The 16,393-nt window shown below is 55.7% G+C and overlaps 1 protein-coding gene across 3 annotated transcripts in view; it reads left to right on the forward strand.

The window, feature by feature from the left end:
- Positions 1 to 16,393, forward strand: part of PTPRU (protein tyrosine phosphatase receptor type U) — a 77,550-nt gene that overhangs the window by 31,603 nt on the left and 29,554 nt on the right. For all 3 annotated transcript variants that reach the window (XM_075047677.1, XM_075047678.1, XM_075047679.1), the window contains exons 9-17: positions 3,717 to 3,826; positions 4,249 to 4,450; positions 5,318 to 5,420; positions 5,551 to 5,824; positions 7,577 to 7,613; positions 8,144 to 8,282; positions 12,179 to 12,336; positions 14,668 to 14,858; positions 16,030 to 16,102. In XM_075047677.1, coding sequence (XP_074903778.1) covers positions 3,717 to 3,826; positions 4,249 to 4,450; positions 5,318 to 5,420; positions 5,551 to 5,824; positions 7,577 to 7,613; positions 8,144 to 8,282; positions 12,179 to 12,336; positions 14,668 to 14,858; positions 16,030 to 16,102 — 1,287 coding nt within the window. The remainder of the gene's footprint in view (positions 1 to 3,716; positions 3,827 to 4,248; positions 4,451 to 5,317; positions 5,421 to 5,550; positions 5,825 to 7,576; positions 7,614 to 8,143; positions 8,283 to 12,178; positions 12,337 to 14,667; positions 14,859 to 16,029; positions 16,103 to 16,393) is intronic.

Below are 16,393 nucleotides of genomic sequence, written 5' to 3' on the forward strand. Positions count from 1 at the left end.
GTGCACATCCCTGGCTCTTGGCCAGGGGCATGATGGGAATATCTTCTGTGGCCGTCGTGCTAACGGGAAGGTGAAAAGGCTGTTGTAGCCTCAGGGCTGTAGAAGGGGTGGCGAGAGAAAGGGGCAGTGGTGGTGGCTGGGGAAGGGAAATGCTGGGAGCGGCTTGGGGGCTGGAGAGGACTGGATGGGGATGTCACTGCAGAAACGCTGCCCTTGTCCTTTGAGTGAAGCGTTTCAGCCATGCCCAGTCTGGCAGAGGGTGCGAGAGTTGGCTGATGCCTGGCTCGTCCCAGCACAAGTTGTCCTCGCTCATCCCTTAGTGTGCAACCAAAGCCTAGCAGCGATAATAATAACGATTAAAGCAGTTAATGCTTTATACTTAGGTAACATCTTTTATCTGCTTGGTCACTGATTAATTTGGCATTGCTACATTTCTGGGAGAGTGCTGTTAACCAGAGCCTGGTGCAGCTTTGCTCAGCTTCCCCAATGCTCTTCCCTGATGAAGTTTGCTCTTAGGTGGGTTCAGGTTGTGCAAACGAGCTCTGTGGATGAGTCTGTGTTGACAAGGGGTGTCTGGCCCTGGTTATTTGCCAGCAACATTGCTCCTGAACAGCTGAGCTGTTTCTCTTCTCCCTGTCCTGGCTGTGCCCCAGGGTTGGGTCCCTGCCACTGGCACCTGAGCGGGGCTGACATCCTCGCTGGAGGCTCCAGTGTTGCTCCAGGGTTCCTGGGTTTGGCATCTCTTGCTCCTGCCCAGCCGTTCCCTGAGGATGTCCTGGAGCTGCAGCCACCAGACAGGTCTCCCAGGTCTGGCCTTACCCTGCACCGCGGTCCCCGGCTGCGTCTGTCAGCAGAGTGCTTGGGTCATTTTGGGCTCTGGAGACCCCGTGAACGTGGCAGGAGGTACAGGGCAGAGCCGGCTCCGTGTCTCCAGTGCCACCCATCAGTGACGGGCCACATCCAGGGCTGGCAGTGCCCGCTAACGACTCCCTCTGCTCATCCCATCCTCTTCGCTGCCCCATCAGCATCTCCTCTGCATGCTGTGACAACTCGGCTGCCTTCAAGGACCACTGGGCAGCCCCCAAAAGCTGCTGCTCTGATGGCTGGTCCTGCGGCCAGTGGGGTGAGGGGGTCTCATTCTGGTCCGTGGAGGGCAGCAGTGGTGGGGGCTCGCGTGGCGTGCAAGGAACCGCTGCGCCCCGGGGTGGGTGCTGGGTGCTGAGTGTGGCCAGAGCATCCTTAGCTCTCGCAGAGTCACCGGCACTGTTAAGCAAGAACGTAATTAATCTCCGAAGCACTTTTTAGCATCAAGAATCGGCGATTATGGTGGAAGAATTGATAATTGTAAAGGATCTGGCCAGCTCCAGACCCCCTGGATGACCCCCGAGTAGAAGCCTGCTGTGAAACCCCTCTGCATGGGACTCACCTTGCTTTGGGACCCACCAAAATGTGTGGCTTTTGTGTGTGTGTTGCTCATCGCTCCCATTTCCCAGGCTGGAAAGCAAAACCTGCAGAGCTGGAGCAGAGCCGGGAGGGTTTCTGGGTCCTATTTTCATCTCTAAAGCATAAATTTGGCACCTTTCTCTGCACATCAGCACTTTCAGTTTCCCCAACCCTGAGCCTGCCTGACCGGGGGCACCCAGCTTCATGCTCCTGATGGTTTATTTTCTGGCTATAATTGCTTCAGCTGTTCTCACTGTGCTGTGACTGCTCCAGCTGTTTTCTTATTGAATATTAATACAGGAGCTCCAGATGTCTTTTTGCTATACTGTAATCACTCCAGCTGCTTTCCCCTATGGCTTGATTAACGGGGGCTTGTGGCTTCCGTCTTGGATTGAACTTGGGGCAGCGTATACATTCGGTCTCGGGTGGGATCGATTGATGGATATCCACCTATGGATATATTGCAGATATTACACACAGGCTTGGCCCAGGATCTCTCTGCTTGCTTGGGAGGTAATGACGATTTGAGCTTCTAGAAGTGGGTGACGAGCACCTGCCTGTGCAGTTAAGCCAAGGTGGCGAAGGCTCGTTAATAATAGGACCCTTGATTGTGCTTTATTTTGGCAGCAGGCCAGCTTTGGTTGCAGCATCCACTGGTGTGGCGCTGGGCCTTGTCTGGTGGGGAGCCTTGGTGTGGGCTGCAAAGCTGTACAACCCCCCCCCCCCCCCCCACCATCCCAAGTGGTAAACGCTGGTTTTGGGCTGGAAAACCCTTTTCTGGGGCATTACTAACTGGGCCAAACCAAGAGTGTTGCTCACAGCATCCCTCTTGGACCCTGGGCGAAGTCCTGCTGGCTCCTGGGTGCGTGGGCAGGACACGGAGAGAAGAGGGTGCTGGATCTATACGTTGCCCAGTTGGTGTTTAAGTGCCCCATATAGATCCGGAGGAGGTCAGGAAGGTGTTGGTGACCCACGGCTGGAGATTTTGGTCTATGTCTGCACGAAATGATGGGACTTGATCCCAGGTGTCTGTGGAAATATTGCAGTGTGTTGGTGCTGCAGGGAGGAGTGTGCGGGGAGCCAGTTCTCTCCCTTGCAGGCAGGGTGCATGCACTGCCAGCCAGAATAAATATATAAATGCATAAATAAATATATATGATGTCTATGGATGGCAGAAGGGTATACGCACACCTGGGAGCCATTGCGCGCTTCTGCTGGTCTCAACCTGGTGCACACTCAAGCGTGTGGTGCCCATACCTGTATATATAAAAACATATAGGCTATATATATAAAAATTTCTATAGAGATACACACATTCTTGCCCTAAAGGTTTCCATAATTCCCGTGAATTTAATAAGTGCCTTGTGTACACATGTAGGACATGGCGCTTCTGATTAAATTAACTTGTAAATCAAGTGGAAATTGTGTATTTGCATGGTGGGAAGCGCACGGAAGGCGATCCCTCTCTCTCGGCCCCGTAATTAGATCAGAACAAAAGCTGCAAAAAAGAAAAATAGAGGGGAAGAGCTGATGTCCCTCTGCAACGAGAGGGTGCATGTTTTGGGTGCTCAAGCCTGCAGCAGAGGATGCTGCTGGTGAGTCATGGTCTTTGCTGAGCCATCGCCTCTCCTGTTGTCCCCGCTAACCCCTTGGGTGAAGAAATCCATGGTAAAGAAGCAAATATTGATCCCAGTGCTGTCGATCGCTGTTATTGTTTGCAGTTATTATTTTTGTTGGTGTTAATTAGAGGGGAAGGCTGGGGCATGTCAGGCTTGCCTGCAGATGAGGGAAGCTCGCCGGGGGGGAGCGCCGGCAATGTCTCCTGAGGATGCTGGTGGCTACGGGGTGGGGATTTGTGTTCTATGGGAAAATGGAATTTTTTTTTTTCTTTCCTTGCAGTGGTGAACTCAGGCGAGCTCTGCCGGTAACGGTGCACGGGGGCTTGCTGCTGGGCTGTCAGAAACTGGGTGCAATGCCAGAAACAGTACCTGTGGGGTTTGTGCCATGGCATGGGGACCCCCTGCCCCATGGCAAAGTGTCACCAGTGGGCCCGGGAGCGCGGTGGGAGCATTGTTGCCTTGGGGAGCATCTCCCTGGGCAGCCACCAGCCTCATCTGGTGGCAGGCGCCGGAGCTGGGTGACGTGGCAGAGGGGACGCGGTGGCTTGGTTATGGGGGAGAGCTGCTGCAGCCGTCTGGAGGGGTTTCCCGGAGGATTTCTCCTTCCAGCTGCGTTTCTTGCCTCATCCGAGCACGTCCCCTTTCCTTCCCCAGTGCCCGGCGGCATCGCCTCGGAGTCCCTCACCTTCACCCCGCTGGAGGACATGATATTTCTGAAGTGGGAGGAACCGGTGGAGCCCAACGGCCTCATCACGCAGTACGAGGTAGGTCCTGGCCGGCTGCGGCACCCGCGGGGACACAGGGGGGTCTCGTTGGGGGTGTGTGTGTGCAGTGGGGGGGATCTGGGGCAACTGCTGCTTTCGGTTGTGGGGATTAAGGGCGGCTGCAGTGTTACTTCTGCCCCTGAGCCCTTTGTTTGGAGCACGGATCCAGCCTGCGTTCATCCTCCTGCTAGCAGGGTCTGTCCCTGCTGGGGAGTCCTGCTTTTGGGGTCACCCTTATTACCCAGCAACAGCTTTTCTGATAAACCTCTGCTTTTGATTTACCCCAAAAAGCATCTGCCTTCCAGACTGCCCCCATGACCATCTGCTCCTCTGAATTGATCCCTTTAAACCCTTCACTGCCTGGATCCGGGGTCTCTCCCCTCTCCCGTGGCTGCTGGTGATGCTCTGCCCTCTCCCTGCAGATCAGCTACCAGAGCATCGAGTCCTCCGACCCAGCGGTCAACGTGCCGGGCCCGCGGCGCACCGTCTCCAAACTACGCAACGAGACCTACCACGTCTTCTCCAACCTCCACCCCGGCACCACCTACCTCTTCTCGGTCCGGGCCCGCACCGGCAAGGGTTTTGGCCAGACGGCACTCACTGAGATCACCACCAACATCTCCGGTAAGTTCCCTTGGGCTCCACGGCTGGTGCTGAGGCTTCTCCTCTGTACAGGTATACGATGGCAATGCCGGAGTCTCTGGTGCACTCCTGTGGATTTTGGTGACTGGATGCTGCTATCGAAGGATGCAGCTGGTGGTGGCAGCTGTGCTGTGAGCCCCCCAAACCCATCAGCTGGGCTGAGTGTGGGTCTCTGGCTGGGGAGTCCAGCCAGCCCGGCACACCGGTGCTGTCTAAGCTATCAGCGTACAAGCGAGGGTTTAACTGGGCTTCGTTAATAAGCCGTGTGGTACTTGGGACTGTTTGCTTGTGTCCGTGGCATCACTATTAGCTGCAGCAAATGGGCTGAGATGAGCCCTAATGGGGGCACCGAAACTGCCAAGCAGCGCGAGCTGGACCCCAGTGGCTGCTGGTGATGGCTTTGGGACCACAGGGATGTTCTGGGTACGATGGGGATCCCCCACCTTTGTCTGGGGGTGCTGCTGGGCTGGCTTGGGCATGCTGCCTGGCTGGGATGCTCACGCTGTGCCATCAGTTCAGAGCAGTCCTGTCCCCCGGGTGCGTCTGGAGGCTGGAGTGTTTGGGTCCTGCCGAGGTTGGATCCTGCTCCCATCTCCTCCCCTCTGCCAAACCGGTGTTGATAACCCCGCCTCGGCGCACACCCACGGGTCCTCTCCCAGCTCTAACGCTTGTTCAAGACCTTGAAGGGTTTTCTTTATTTGGAATAATTCACATTACACCATTCAGCGATGCTTTGCCATGGGCAAGGCTGCACTTGCCTCAGTTTCCCCCCCTGAGCAGGGGGCAGCCCCGGTGCATCCCTGGGGACCAGGACTCACCCCTGCCCGCTCTCTCCTGCTCCCTTTGCAGCTCCTACCTTCGACTATGGGGACATGCCGTCGCCGCTGAGCGAGTCGGAGAGCACCATCACGGTGCTGCTGCGGCCGGCGCAGGGCAGAGGGGCTCCCATCAGGTAGGTTGGGGCTGCGTGAGGGCGAGACCCCCACAAAGGGGGTGACACGGCATGGATGGTGGGGACAAGCACCAAGGGAAGGGCAGGACCGTCCTTTTTACAAAGCTAACCTATGCCTTGCCCTCACCAGCACCTACCAGGTCATCGTAGAAGAAGACCGGCCCAAGAAGCTCAAGCGGGAGCTGGGTGGGCAGGAGTGCTTCCCGGTGCCACTCACCTTCGATGATGCTGTGTCTCGTGGTTCTGTACACTACTTCGGGGCCGAGCTGCCCGCCAGCAGCCTCACTGAAGCCAAACCCTTCACTGTGGGGGACAACCAGACCTACAGTGGCTACTGGAACCCACCGCTGGAGCCCAAGAAGGCGTATCTCATCTACTTCCAAGCCATGAGCAACCTCAAAGGGGTGAGTAGCTGTGGGACCCCGCTCCAACTGGTGGGGTGTCTGGGGTCCTGGCTGGACCATGCGGGAGCTCAGCTGGGGTCTAGGTGGGGGTCAGAAAAAATGGGACTTGTTTTAGATCCCCTTCCCTTGGGCCCCCACTCTGGGCTCAGCCCCAGTGTCCTTCCCGCGGGGAGCTGGTGCTCCAGGCCACCCTTGCAGCACATCGGGATCACGGGTGGGTGTCCTCCTTCCTGGCACCCCTGGGCTGTGCTTGTCCCCCTCCGGGTGCCGATGCCAGGGGTGGAGGAGCCCCACCTCCGCCACCCGCTGCAGTACCGGCCAGGACCCCAACCAGCACCAGTGCAGGGGAGACCACCTTCCCGGGGCTAATCCTGGGGTGGAAAAGGACCATTTGTTCAGCAAGAGCTGTGTGCATGTTACTGGGACCCACTGCTGACACAGTGGTTGCTGTAGAGAGCTCCTGGGAAGCTGCCGAGTTCCCGGGCTGCCCTCTCCCTGCCTGCTGCTGCCTGTTCTCTCGGTGAAGCCTTAACAGTCCCACTCTGGCAGCAACCCTTGCATCCCCCGGGCTGATTTCCTTCAAGTCACCAGCGGGACCACCGGGACCCCCTGGGGATGCTTCTTGGCTTCGCCTCCTCCAACAACTCCCATCCAACCCGGGGGAGGATGAGCTGTGAAAGCGAAGCAGAAGGACTGCGGCAGCATCCTCATCCTGCACCGCTCCATCTTGCTGGAAAGGTGCTGGTTTTTGAATCCTTTCTTTCTCTCCTGGATCGTTCACACCTCACTGGGTTGTAATTAGAGCTGAGATGGACAGGGAGGATCTCAGCTCTGGCTTGCTTGGGCACTGCTGGATAATAACTGGTAGCTGACGCTGTTTTATAGCCTTCCTGCTGGGAGGCAATGGATTTGTCCTGGCTGCCGTCAGACGTCACGAAAAAGCTGGATCCCAGCTTGGTTTTTTTGTGGTTTTTGTGCCAGATGGAGCAAGAAGCAGGAGAAACAAGAGCTGGTGGCCTCGGGGAGAGCGGTGTCAGAACCGGCCCTGCCCTGGGCACGCTGCGTGGGCAGGTCTCGGTCCAAGGGCGGATAGAGCGACGTTGCCAGCACTGGTGTCCTGAGGGGCTGGAGGATGCTTGGGGAAGAAGGCAATCCTGCCAAAATGGTGCTTTTTCTTTTGCAACAGAAATTGGATGCATAGAAAGATGGAATATTTTAGCTGAACCCATCCCTAAAGATGCGAATGCTAAAACTGTTGGAGACCTGAGCTGGAAGCCCTCATGGCAACCTTGGGAGCACGTGCAGAGCACCGGGGCTGGGGCTTGAAAACTTTCTTTGATGAAAAAAAACCCACGAAGCTCTGAGTGATGACCTGGGAGTGTTTTAGCTGTTGCTGGTGATGCACTGGTGATGCGCTGGTGATCTGCAGCTCGGCTGGGTCTGCTGGGTCCCTCTTTTGATGATCCTGAGCTTTGTTGTTGCCTCTCTGCCAGGAGCGATGGCCTTGGCTAAACTTGGGGATGCTGGGGACAGATCATTCAGCAGCAGCTCTTGGTGTGTGTGTCCCCAGGAGCTCCTTTGGCTCAGCAGCAGGTGCTGTAGCACAAATCACCTGCAAAATCCCTTGATTTGTGGGTCAAAGCACCAACAGGGACCAGCCTTGCGTCCTCCCAGCCTCGCTCAGAGTGGGAGCGGGGAGCGGAGCCGCCGGGATGCTCATCCGACACTGACCCCCCTTTTTTTCCTCCATAGGAAACCCGGCTGAACTGTGTCCGGATCGCTCGCAAAGGTGAGCCCTCCCTTTCCCAGCTGGTGTGATCCCGCTGAGGCTGCGGACCCAAACCTGCGGCTGCTCCGGCGGTCGGGGCCGTGCCGGTGGGTGTCGTTACCAGCGCTGGCGGCGGTCGGGGTGCGTGTGATGGTTTATTACAGCCCCATCCTGCGCTCTTGTTGCCCACTTTTTGTTGGTGCCTGGGTTTTTCCCTTGGTTGAGTTTTTCCTCTTTATGCTGGTATCGTGGTGGCGGTGGGAGGCTGGAGTCGGTGGTGCTGGATGCTGAATCCAGGGATGGACAAGCTTATGTTAGGCGTAACGAAAGGTGGCACAAAGGGACCGTCTCACCCCACGGGAACCGAGAGAGGGACTCGCCCACGGTCATAGTGTGGCACTGCAGAGCCCCGTAACGTCTCGGTGGAATAAAATGTGTTCACGGAGCAATGTGCATCCCATGGGACGAATCCCAGTGTTCTCCTGTCTGATGTTGCCAACCTCTCTGGAGCTGAGCCTTGACCCTTCCTGCTTGTCCTTGTCCCCTGGCAGCTGCCTGCAAAGAGAGCAAGCGTCCCCTCGAGGTGTCGCAGCACTCGGAGGAGATGGGCCTGATCCTGGGGATCTGTGCTGGAGGGCTCATCGTTCTGATTATCCTCCTGGGAGCCATCATCATCGTCATTCGGAAAGGGTAAGGAGACCTGGTGTCGTGGCTGGTGCCTCCATCCATCCCCTCCTCCCAGCTCAGCCCTTCTGTACGACCCCAGCACTAACTGGGAGTTACTGGTGGTGACTGTGCTGGGCAGACTCCAAACCTTCCTTCAAGCTGTGCCTCCATGTGCTCATGCATCCCACTGGGCACAGTGCCCTCCTTGCTCTGTGACACCAGGCATGTCAGGAGGCACTGGGGACCAAGGACCAAAGTCCTGGGGACATCCCTTTGCCCTCAGGGCTCTGGAGCTTTGTTCCACTGTCCCTCTCCCCCATGTTTTTCAGTCTTTTGTCTCTTTTTCTCTGCATTGATGGAAATGCTTCTGGCCAGGATCAGGCTCAGAGGAGCCCTGGGCAGGCGCTGAGCCCGGCTGTCCTCATCCTGCGAGCTCTCCCCCTGCTAACAGCAGCCGGGGGACCCCAAGGCATGCAGCCCTGCACCCTTCCAGCCCAAAATTAGAAAACTCAACTTAATCTGCACTGAGATATTGTCTCTGGGCTTCCCCACTGCTTTGGCCAGTCCGGGGCTGGATCCATCCAAGTGAGCGTTGCTGTCTGGGGTCTGGCTGTGCTGGTACCCTGCCATCGGGGTGGATTAGGGATGGGGCTGTGTACAGTTCCCTTGCATCGAGCTGGTGTTCCCGGACATGGGGAGGAGGGGAAGGCTTTTTTGCTGTTGCCCCTCTGCCGAGCCCCCCTGAGATGGCAGGTGAGCGCCCAGCACCCAGGGGGAGCAGAGCCCCAGGGGTGCTCAGTTCTGGGGTGATGGCTGGAAAAAAAACTCCATCCATGGCTCTTGCCTGGAAAGCAGTGTGGTGTGTCATGCTGAAATACCCAGGCAGACTCTGGCTCTTGTCCTGGGCTCTGGTTTCTCGAGATCATTGGGAGGGCAGCATCCCCCCTTCCTCTGGAGCCGGGCAGGGGTCTGCCCATGGCTGCCCATCCTGGGATGCTGGTGCTCAGACCATCCTGCATCCTCCTGGGCTTGTTTTAATGGGGAACCACTGAGCTTCTGATGAAATGTGAACAATTCTTGGCTGAGAGCCTTCAGCTGGCTCCGAGTCATTAAAATTTGGGTGCATGTGGGAGGGGAAGTTTTCCCAGGGCTGGTGGTCCCTGGGGACCCCCAAACTGCTCTCCCACCCACACCGGGGTCCCTGCTTTCTGGTGAGCCGAGCGCAGCCGGCGTGGATGCGGCCATGGCCATCACGGTGGGGTGGGAGGGAGGAGCGCGAGGGCTTTTCGGGACACTCATCCCCGGGAGCACTGGGGCTGTGGCCGCTGCTTTTCGCTTGGGTGCAGCTCCCTGGAAAGCGGCTTCTTACTGTGTGGGGCTCGAGGCGGCCGCTGAGCCTGGGGGGCCTCTCAAAGCAGGAGAGAAAGGGCAGCAATTAAACGTCTTCCCCGTGCAGGGCTCGGGATGATGGGAGGAAAGTACGTTAACAGCCAGGGGGGAGAGAAAAATAGCAGGGCACAACCTCAGCCCATGTAAATCTGCAAAGCTCTTTATGGCTTCATTTGCCCTGAAAAGATTCTTGCTGATTTACACCAGCTGGAAAAGCAAGGCTGTAGTATTCCTGTACACTGTGAGGGGTGCAGGACTGGCTCGTGGCTCCCTGCCTGCTGTTGCTCTGGGCTGATGCACGTGCATACGGCATCGGATCTGTCCCTGATGGAACAAATGCCGGCAGTGTTGAAGTGTTTTCGGGAGTGATGCTGTGGGTAGGAAGCCACGAGTGCGGCTGCTGTATTGCCAGTGTTGCGGGGCAGGAGGAGGAGGAGGAGCAGCTTTGCTTCAGCATCCCAGGGTGAACCTGTTGAAGGACAAACCAGGGCCACAAATCAGACCCGGTGCTGACTGCCCTGAATTTGGGGCTGTTGGGAAGCTGGGACGAACTCATAAATCTCCTCTGGAGTGTTTTGCTGTTGGAAAAACACTGATGTGGTGGAATGGGAATGTACACTCGGAATATACTCGCCCCTAATAAACAGTGAGCTGGAAGCGCAACGTCCCAAGCCCATCTCTCCCACAGGGGTTGCCTGGCCCCTAACTGGCTCCCCGGAGGATGCCCTACATTTTGGACACATTTGCTGTTCAGTCTTAAAAATAGTGGAATAACCCCTTGGACAAGGGTACTGTGGACACCGTGCCGCCAGTGAGGGGATTATAGTCACCCTGCGAGCCGGTGCTTGGGCTCTGCTGCTGGGATGCTGGCTCCTGTCTGGAGTAAATAACCTACAGATGCAGAAGGGGAGCCAGGTTTCTTTACGGTGCATTTAATTTTCCGGCAGCTGAGTTGCCCCGTAACCCCCCTTCCCTATGCTGGAGAAAAGCTGCTTATGCAATTTCTGCCGTTCTCTTTGTTTGCACGCTTGCCAGGAGGAACTACTATTCTTATTCCTATTACCCGTAAGTAATTGTCATTCTCTCTCTCCTTTGCCCTTTGTTCCGGCTGCCCCCCTTGCCCTGCTGCTCCAACAAGTCCTTTTCTCTGCTGAGTACATTTTAAGGGCCTCTTTGGCTCGGGGAAAATAATGCTGCCGAGCTCGTTAGAGACTGAAAGCAGCATAAAGGGGAAGGGTCAGCGACTCCAGGTTGAATTCTGAATTTTGGCAGCATCTTGCAGTGTCCTGGCCCCACCAAGATGCCGACATGGGCTCAGAACTCCTGTGCATCCTTCCCTGGTTTAATCCCTGCTCTGGCTTCTTGGGAGCCTGATACTGCTGCTCAAAACCACTCAGTCGGGGTTTTTTGCCTAAATGTCTCAAATCTGGGGTGTGAGGTTCTGTTCCAGTGAGAGCTCCTGGACTTTCCCACCATCTTTGTTAGGTGCCTAATGGGGAGCCTTGCATGGGGGTAGAAAAAGCCTCCTCAGTGGGTGCTGAGCACATGTACAGTCAGGGGGTCCAGCCCATCCCTTGGGATGGATTTGGCCCCTTGGGATGGTTTTAGAATCATAGAATGTTTTGGGTTGGAAAGGACCTTTAAAGGTCATCTAGTCCAACCCCCCTACCATGAGCAGGGACATCTCCAACTAGATCAGTTGCTCAGAGCCCCGTCCAATCTGACCTTGAATGTTTCCAGGGATGGGGAATCTAGCACCTCTCTGGGCACCCTGTTCCAGTGTCTCACCACCCTTGTTGTAAAAAATTTCTTCCCTATATCTAGTCTAAATCTCCCCTCCTCTAGTTTAAAACCATTACCCCTTGTCCTATAGCTACAGGCCCTATGAAAGAGTCTATCCCCATCTGTTGTATAAGTCCCCTTTAAGTACTAAAAAGCAGCAATAAGGTCTCCCTGGAGCCTTCTCTTCTCCAGACTGAACAAGCCCAACTCTCTCAGCCTTTTCTCACAGGAGAAGTGCTCCAGCCCTCTGATCATTTTTGTGGTCTCCTCTGGACCCACTCCAACAGGTCCTTGTCCTTCTTCTTGCAGCACAGCGATGCACTCGGTGTGTTGGATGGTCCATGTCGCAGTGGAGTGGTGTGGGGTGATGGGTGGGTAACGCCTGGAGAAACAGGGCTGGGGGAGAGCTGGGGCTCTCCTGTGCAATGCCAGCTGGCCGGGGAAAGCCTTCACTTGCACAAGGAGTGCTCCTGGCTGTTCCAGCCGTTGGGCATTTTGGGGAGGGGGGAGGAGGGGACATTGAGGATGAGCAGCTGGAGTCGCTGCAGCCAGCGAGGGATGATCCGTGTGGGGCTGTGACTGGCTTGGAGCATGAGAAGACCAAAGCGTGCTGACCGCTGGTGGAAATATCTGTCCTGCTCGCTGAAATAACCCGAGCCCAGTAGCTTTGGGGGAATCTTACGGCACCGTTGGGTCAGCCCTGCTTGTGTGCACTTCTTCCCCCTCCTCCCCTTTGCCTCCCCCTGCAGAAAACCTGTCAACATGACCAAAGCGACCATTAACTACCGTCATGAGAAGACGCACATGATGAGTGCCATCGACAGGAGCTTCACCGACCAGAGCACGCTGCAGGAGGACGAGCGCCTGGGGCTCTCCTTCATGGACACCCACAACTACGGCAACCGAGGTAAGGATGGGGAACCGCGGCATCCTCCCCACTCCAGTCCAGCTGCAGCAAGGGTCCCCGATAATCCCTAAATATCCTGGAAACAGCTGAAATATTTATCTAAGGCTCAGTAGCGGGTATTGCATCTATTTTAGCCCGATGTGCGTAGCACGTTGCAGGCTTTTCCTTGTCCTGTGTAAACCTCCAAGGGCATCGATCTAATTGGTGTCTGTAGTAGCTTTTATTATCATCCAGGCTTTGCTGAAGGAAAAACACTTGTGGGTGGCTTGAGCTGGGTGTCTGCATCAAAACCTCTCCAAGCAGAGATCTGAGCTTATGGCTGGGAGGGTTGAGGCCATTTGTGGGCTCACACGCTGGCTGCAGCCCCCCGAAGCTGTGTGAACCCCAACTCTTCCTTTACGCTGACGTTGAAAGCTTTGCACCAGCCTTCACCCAGCACATCCGGCATGGCTCTGTGCCACGGTGTTCTGCTTTGCCCTGGGCTTCGAAGGGTTAAAGAGCCACTGCGTTCACATCAGAGGGAGACTGATAATTTAACACCCACTGGAGTATGCATCTCCGTGCTGATTTAGTTGTAAAATAACTCGTTGGATGCCCCAGTTTCAACCATATGCTAATAACATCTGTTACAGTAACTTCAAGATGCTGCTTACACACGGCTCTTCTCCACCGGCTGCGGGATTAATACGCTTCCTGGCATTGTCTCACGGATAATAGAACCCCAGAGGGCAAACTTTCCCTCCTCCTAATACATCTAGCTAGGTGTATTATTTTTCGGTTACTGTCCTCGCAAAGCTCAAAGGCTGGTGGGTCTCTGAGTGGGCTAAGCTGGGGCTGCTGGTCCTTGGTTTCTTTAGGAAAGGGGGCTGTGGGGCCGGATCCTGCTCCCACCTGCTTGCTTGCTTTGCTCCTGGCTGCTCCTCCTTCCTTTGCTTGGTGGAGGGTGGAGGAGGAGATGTGAGGAGCTCGGGCTGTCTGGCACAGCTGGGGACAGCTGTGGCCACCCCCTGCCTACAAGCATCATTAATTAACGAAGGTAGATGAACAGGCTGCTCCATGACTAGCTGGGGGCTGTTCCCCACCATACCTCAGTTTCCTTTGCATTTAAAAAAAAGTCATTAATCCTTCTCACAGGAACCCGAGCAGGTCCTCAGCGTGTGGCTGTGCGGAGCTGTTGGCACCTCGCAAACGCCTGCAATTAATTTCTCATTAAACCCAGTGGCCGGCACACCTGTCAGCTGTGCCGTGGGGTGTAATGTGGCCCTCCTGCGTTGTCCCATTGGTTCAACCACATGTTGGCAGCCTGAAAGCGAGATTGTTCTGCTTGCAAAAAGGTTGGAGCATTGTCTCCTTGGGGGCTGCAATGCCCGCTGGAGACCCTCTCTGTGCATGTGCTGCATCCGTGTTGCACACATATTGCACCCACGCTGCACCCGCGTTGCACAGGCAGCCGGGAAGTGCAGGCAGGGGGAGTGAGGGGCTGCTCCTTGCATTCGAGCAGACCCAAAAAACAAGCCTGGGAGCTTTGTGAGCGAGATGGCAAGGGTGGTTTTTAGAAGTGTTGTTAGGGGAAACCGCATTCAGGATGCACTGTCTTGCAAAGCTGCTTCCCAGCGGTGTGTAGACGGCGTTCCAGGGTGCTGCAGGATCCGTGCCTGCCGCTGCAGGATCTGTGCCTGCCACATCTCTTGGCAGTAGCAGAGAGCATTGGGTTTTGTGCAAACCCAGATTTCAGGATCCGGTGTGGGACCTTGCCCTGACAAATGCAGGCAAGGTCTTAGTCTGGCTCTGCTGGTAATTACACAGCAAAGGCATAAACCAGGTAAATACTGCATAAACTCCCCCATTAAACAGCAGCAAGCTCCATTTGTGTCACTGCTAGGAATAAGGCGCCGGTATCTAGCAGCGAGGGAAATTAACTGTTAAGCTGGGCTGGAGACTTTGGCAATGCGATTTTTTGAGTCAGGACTTTGTGTGAATATTTGGGCACGTAGCTCTTACTTGTCTGCATGGGAGTTAATTGCTCCAATCGATGGGAAATAAGCTCATTAACCCCCTTAAGATCTTGCCCACTGATTTCCAAGAGATCTGCTGTGGTCCTAAAAGGCTGCAGTGGGCATTTTCAGCTTTGTGGTGTAGGAAGAGCTGCAGAGAGCGCAGGGTGGGTCTGGACTGCTTGTGGTCCCCAGAGAGAGACCGGCTGCAGCAACAGCATCTCCCGCGGATGTTTCCAGGTGCCCTCTCATCCCTCCGTGGGTGCGAGGAGGTGATGGGGATGCGGTCCAAGGCTTTGCTCCCCTGACAGCCCTGGTTCTCCCTCCCCTTCTGCAGGCGACCAGCGCAGCAGCGTGGTCAATGAGTCCAGCAGCCTGCTGGGGGGCTCCCCCCGCCGCCAGTGCGGCCGCAAAGGGTCCCCGTATCACACTGGGCAGCTCCATCCTGCTGTGCGGGTGGCGGATCTCCTCCAGCATATCAACCAGATGAAGACGGCAGAAGGCTACGGCTTCAAGCAGGAGTACGAGGTGAGAGCATCTCGTGCTGGCGTCGCGGGGAGGACAGGAGGTAAAATGGACGAGGTGGCATGGGTAGGACCCATATGCAAGGAGAAGGTGCTCCAGACCTGAACCTGCAGTGCTCTGGACAGCAGGAGGGGCATCCTTGGGTCTGGATCAAACCTCTTGTCCCGACAGCTCAGGATTTAATCATCATCTTGAACAGGTCCCCAAGATGAGCCAGACCAGCTCTGCCCGCCAGCCTGCACCTCCCTTGTCTGCGGTGCGTCCTCCCACCTTTCCCGCAGGGGCTGGGAATGCTTCTCCTTTTCTCAGGTCCTCCTGGGCACGATGCTGTCGTGGTGTTCTGCTCTCCAACGTGCTTGTCCTGTGATAAGCATGGACAAACAAATTCTCTACAATCTGGCAGTTCCCAAGACCGTGGAACCCCAGGGAGAGGAGGCTGGAGAGGGTGATCCCAAGGGGAGGGAAGTCCCCCCCCAAGGGTCGTTGTCCGCATAGTGCCCATCCCACCTCGTTGGGCTGGAGTGTTTGTAACAGAGCGCATTATTCCGCACGCCTCTGCTGCAGTGCACCCAGTGGGGTTAATTTCCCGACGACTTGGTGTCCCACAGGTCTGGCGATTGAAATTTCCCAGTGAAATTACTGTTTAATGCTTAGTTGTTTCAAGTGCGGGAGTGGTTGTTCCCCCCCCCCACCCCCCTTCATGTATTGGACAAACCAGGGCTTGCTATAATCATTAGTGCTCCTTGAAAAGCTGCTGTATGTTCTTGGAACTAGTCATTTGAAAGCACTCAGATATTATGGGAGGGGAGAAAACATGTAATTTCCTTCCACTTTCCTCCTTTTACGCCAATCTATGAATGTTACTGTTATTACACACAAACCTATTCTGTGCTGGGGAGAGAAAGGGACTAGGGAGTTTTAGAAAAAAAACCCACAACCAACCCTGGAAAAAAAACCAGGCAGTCTATAATTTGCTGGAAAATGGGGCATTTTGTGGATGAAACAGAAGTGTGTAGCTGGCAGAGCATGCTATGGAGATGGAGCTGGGGCTGCAAGACCCAGGTGTTGGGGTGGAGGGACCAACCTGCCTGCCCTGCTCCCTAGTGAGGTTGTGGGGCTGGGAGGGACCCCACAGACCTGCCCTCGGGTCGTGATGGCCATCCTTCCCTTACAGAGTTTCTTTGAAGGCTGGGATGCTTCGAAGAAGAAAGACAAGACCAAAGGGAGACAGGATCATGTGTCAACATGTAAGTGCCTTTAGCAAAGGCTTAGACACCCAGAACAGCTTGAAAAACCTTCTAAAGGGCTTTGGGGGCTGCTTTTGGTAGGTGTGCGGTCCATGTGCAAGGAATAAACTGGTGGGGTTTGGTTGGTCAAGGGCAGAAGAAAGGCCCTTGCTCAGTGTGGGGGTCCCATCCTGAGAGCTCCTGTTGGACATTGGACACCAGAACAAATAGGAGTGCTGGAGCTGGATAACTCTTGAGGATGGGACATCTTGGGGTGATGATAACATCACCATGATATTCAGGGTGGTGCTG

This window comes from Buteo buteo, chromosome 16 (assembly GCF_964188355.1).
Source record: "Buteo buteo chromosome 16, bButBut1.hap1.1, whole genome shotgun sequence".
Lineage (NCBI taxonomy): Eukaryota > Metazoa > Chordata > Aves > Accipitriformes > Accipitridae > Buteo > Buteo buteo.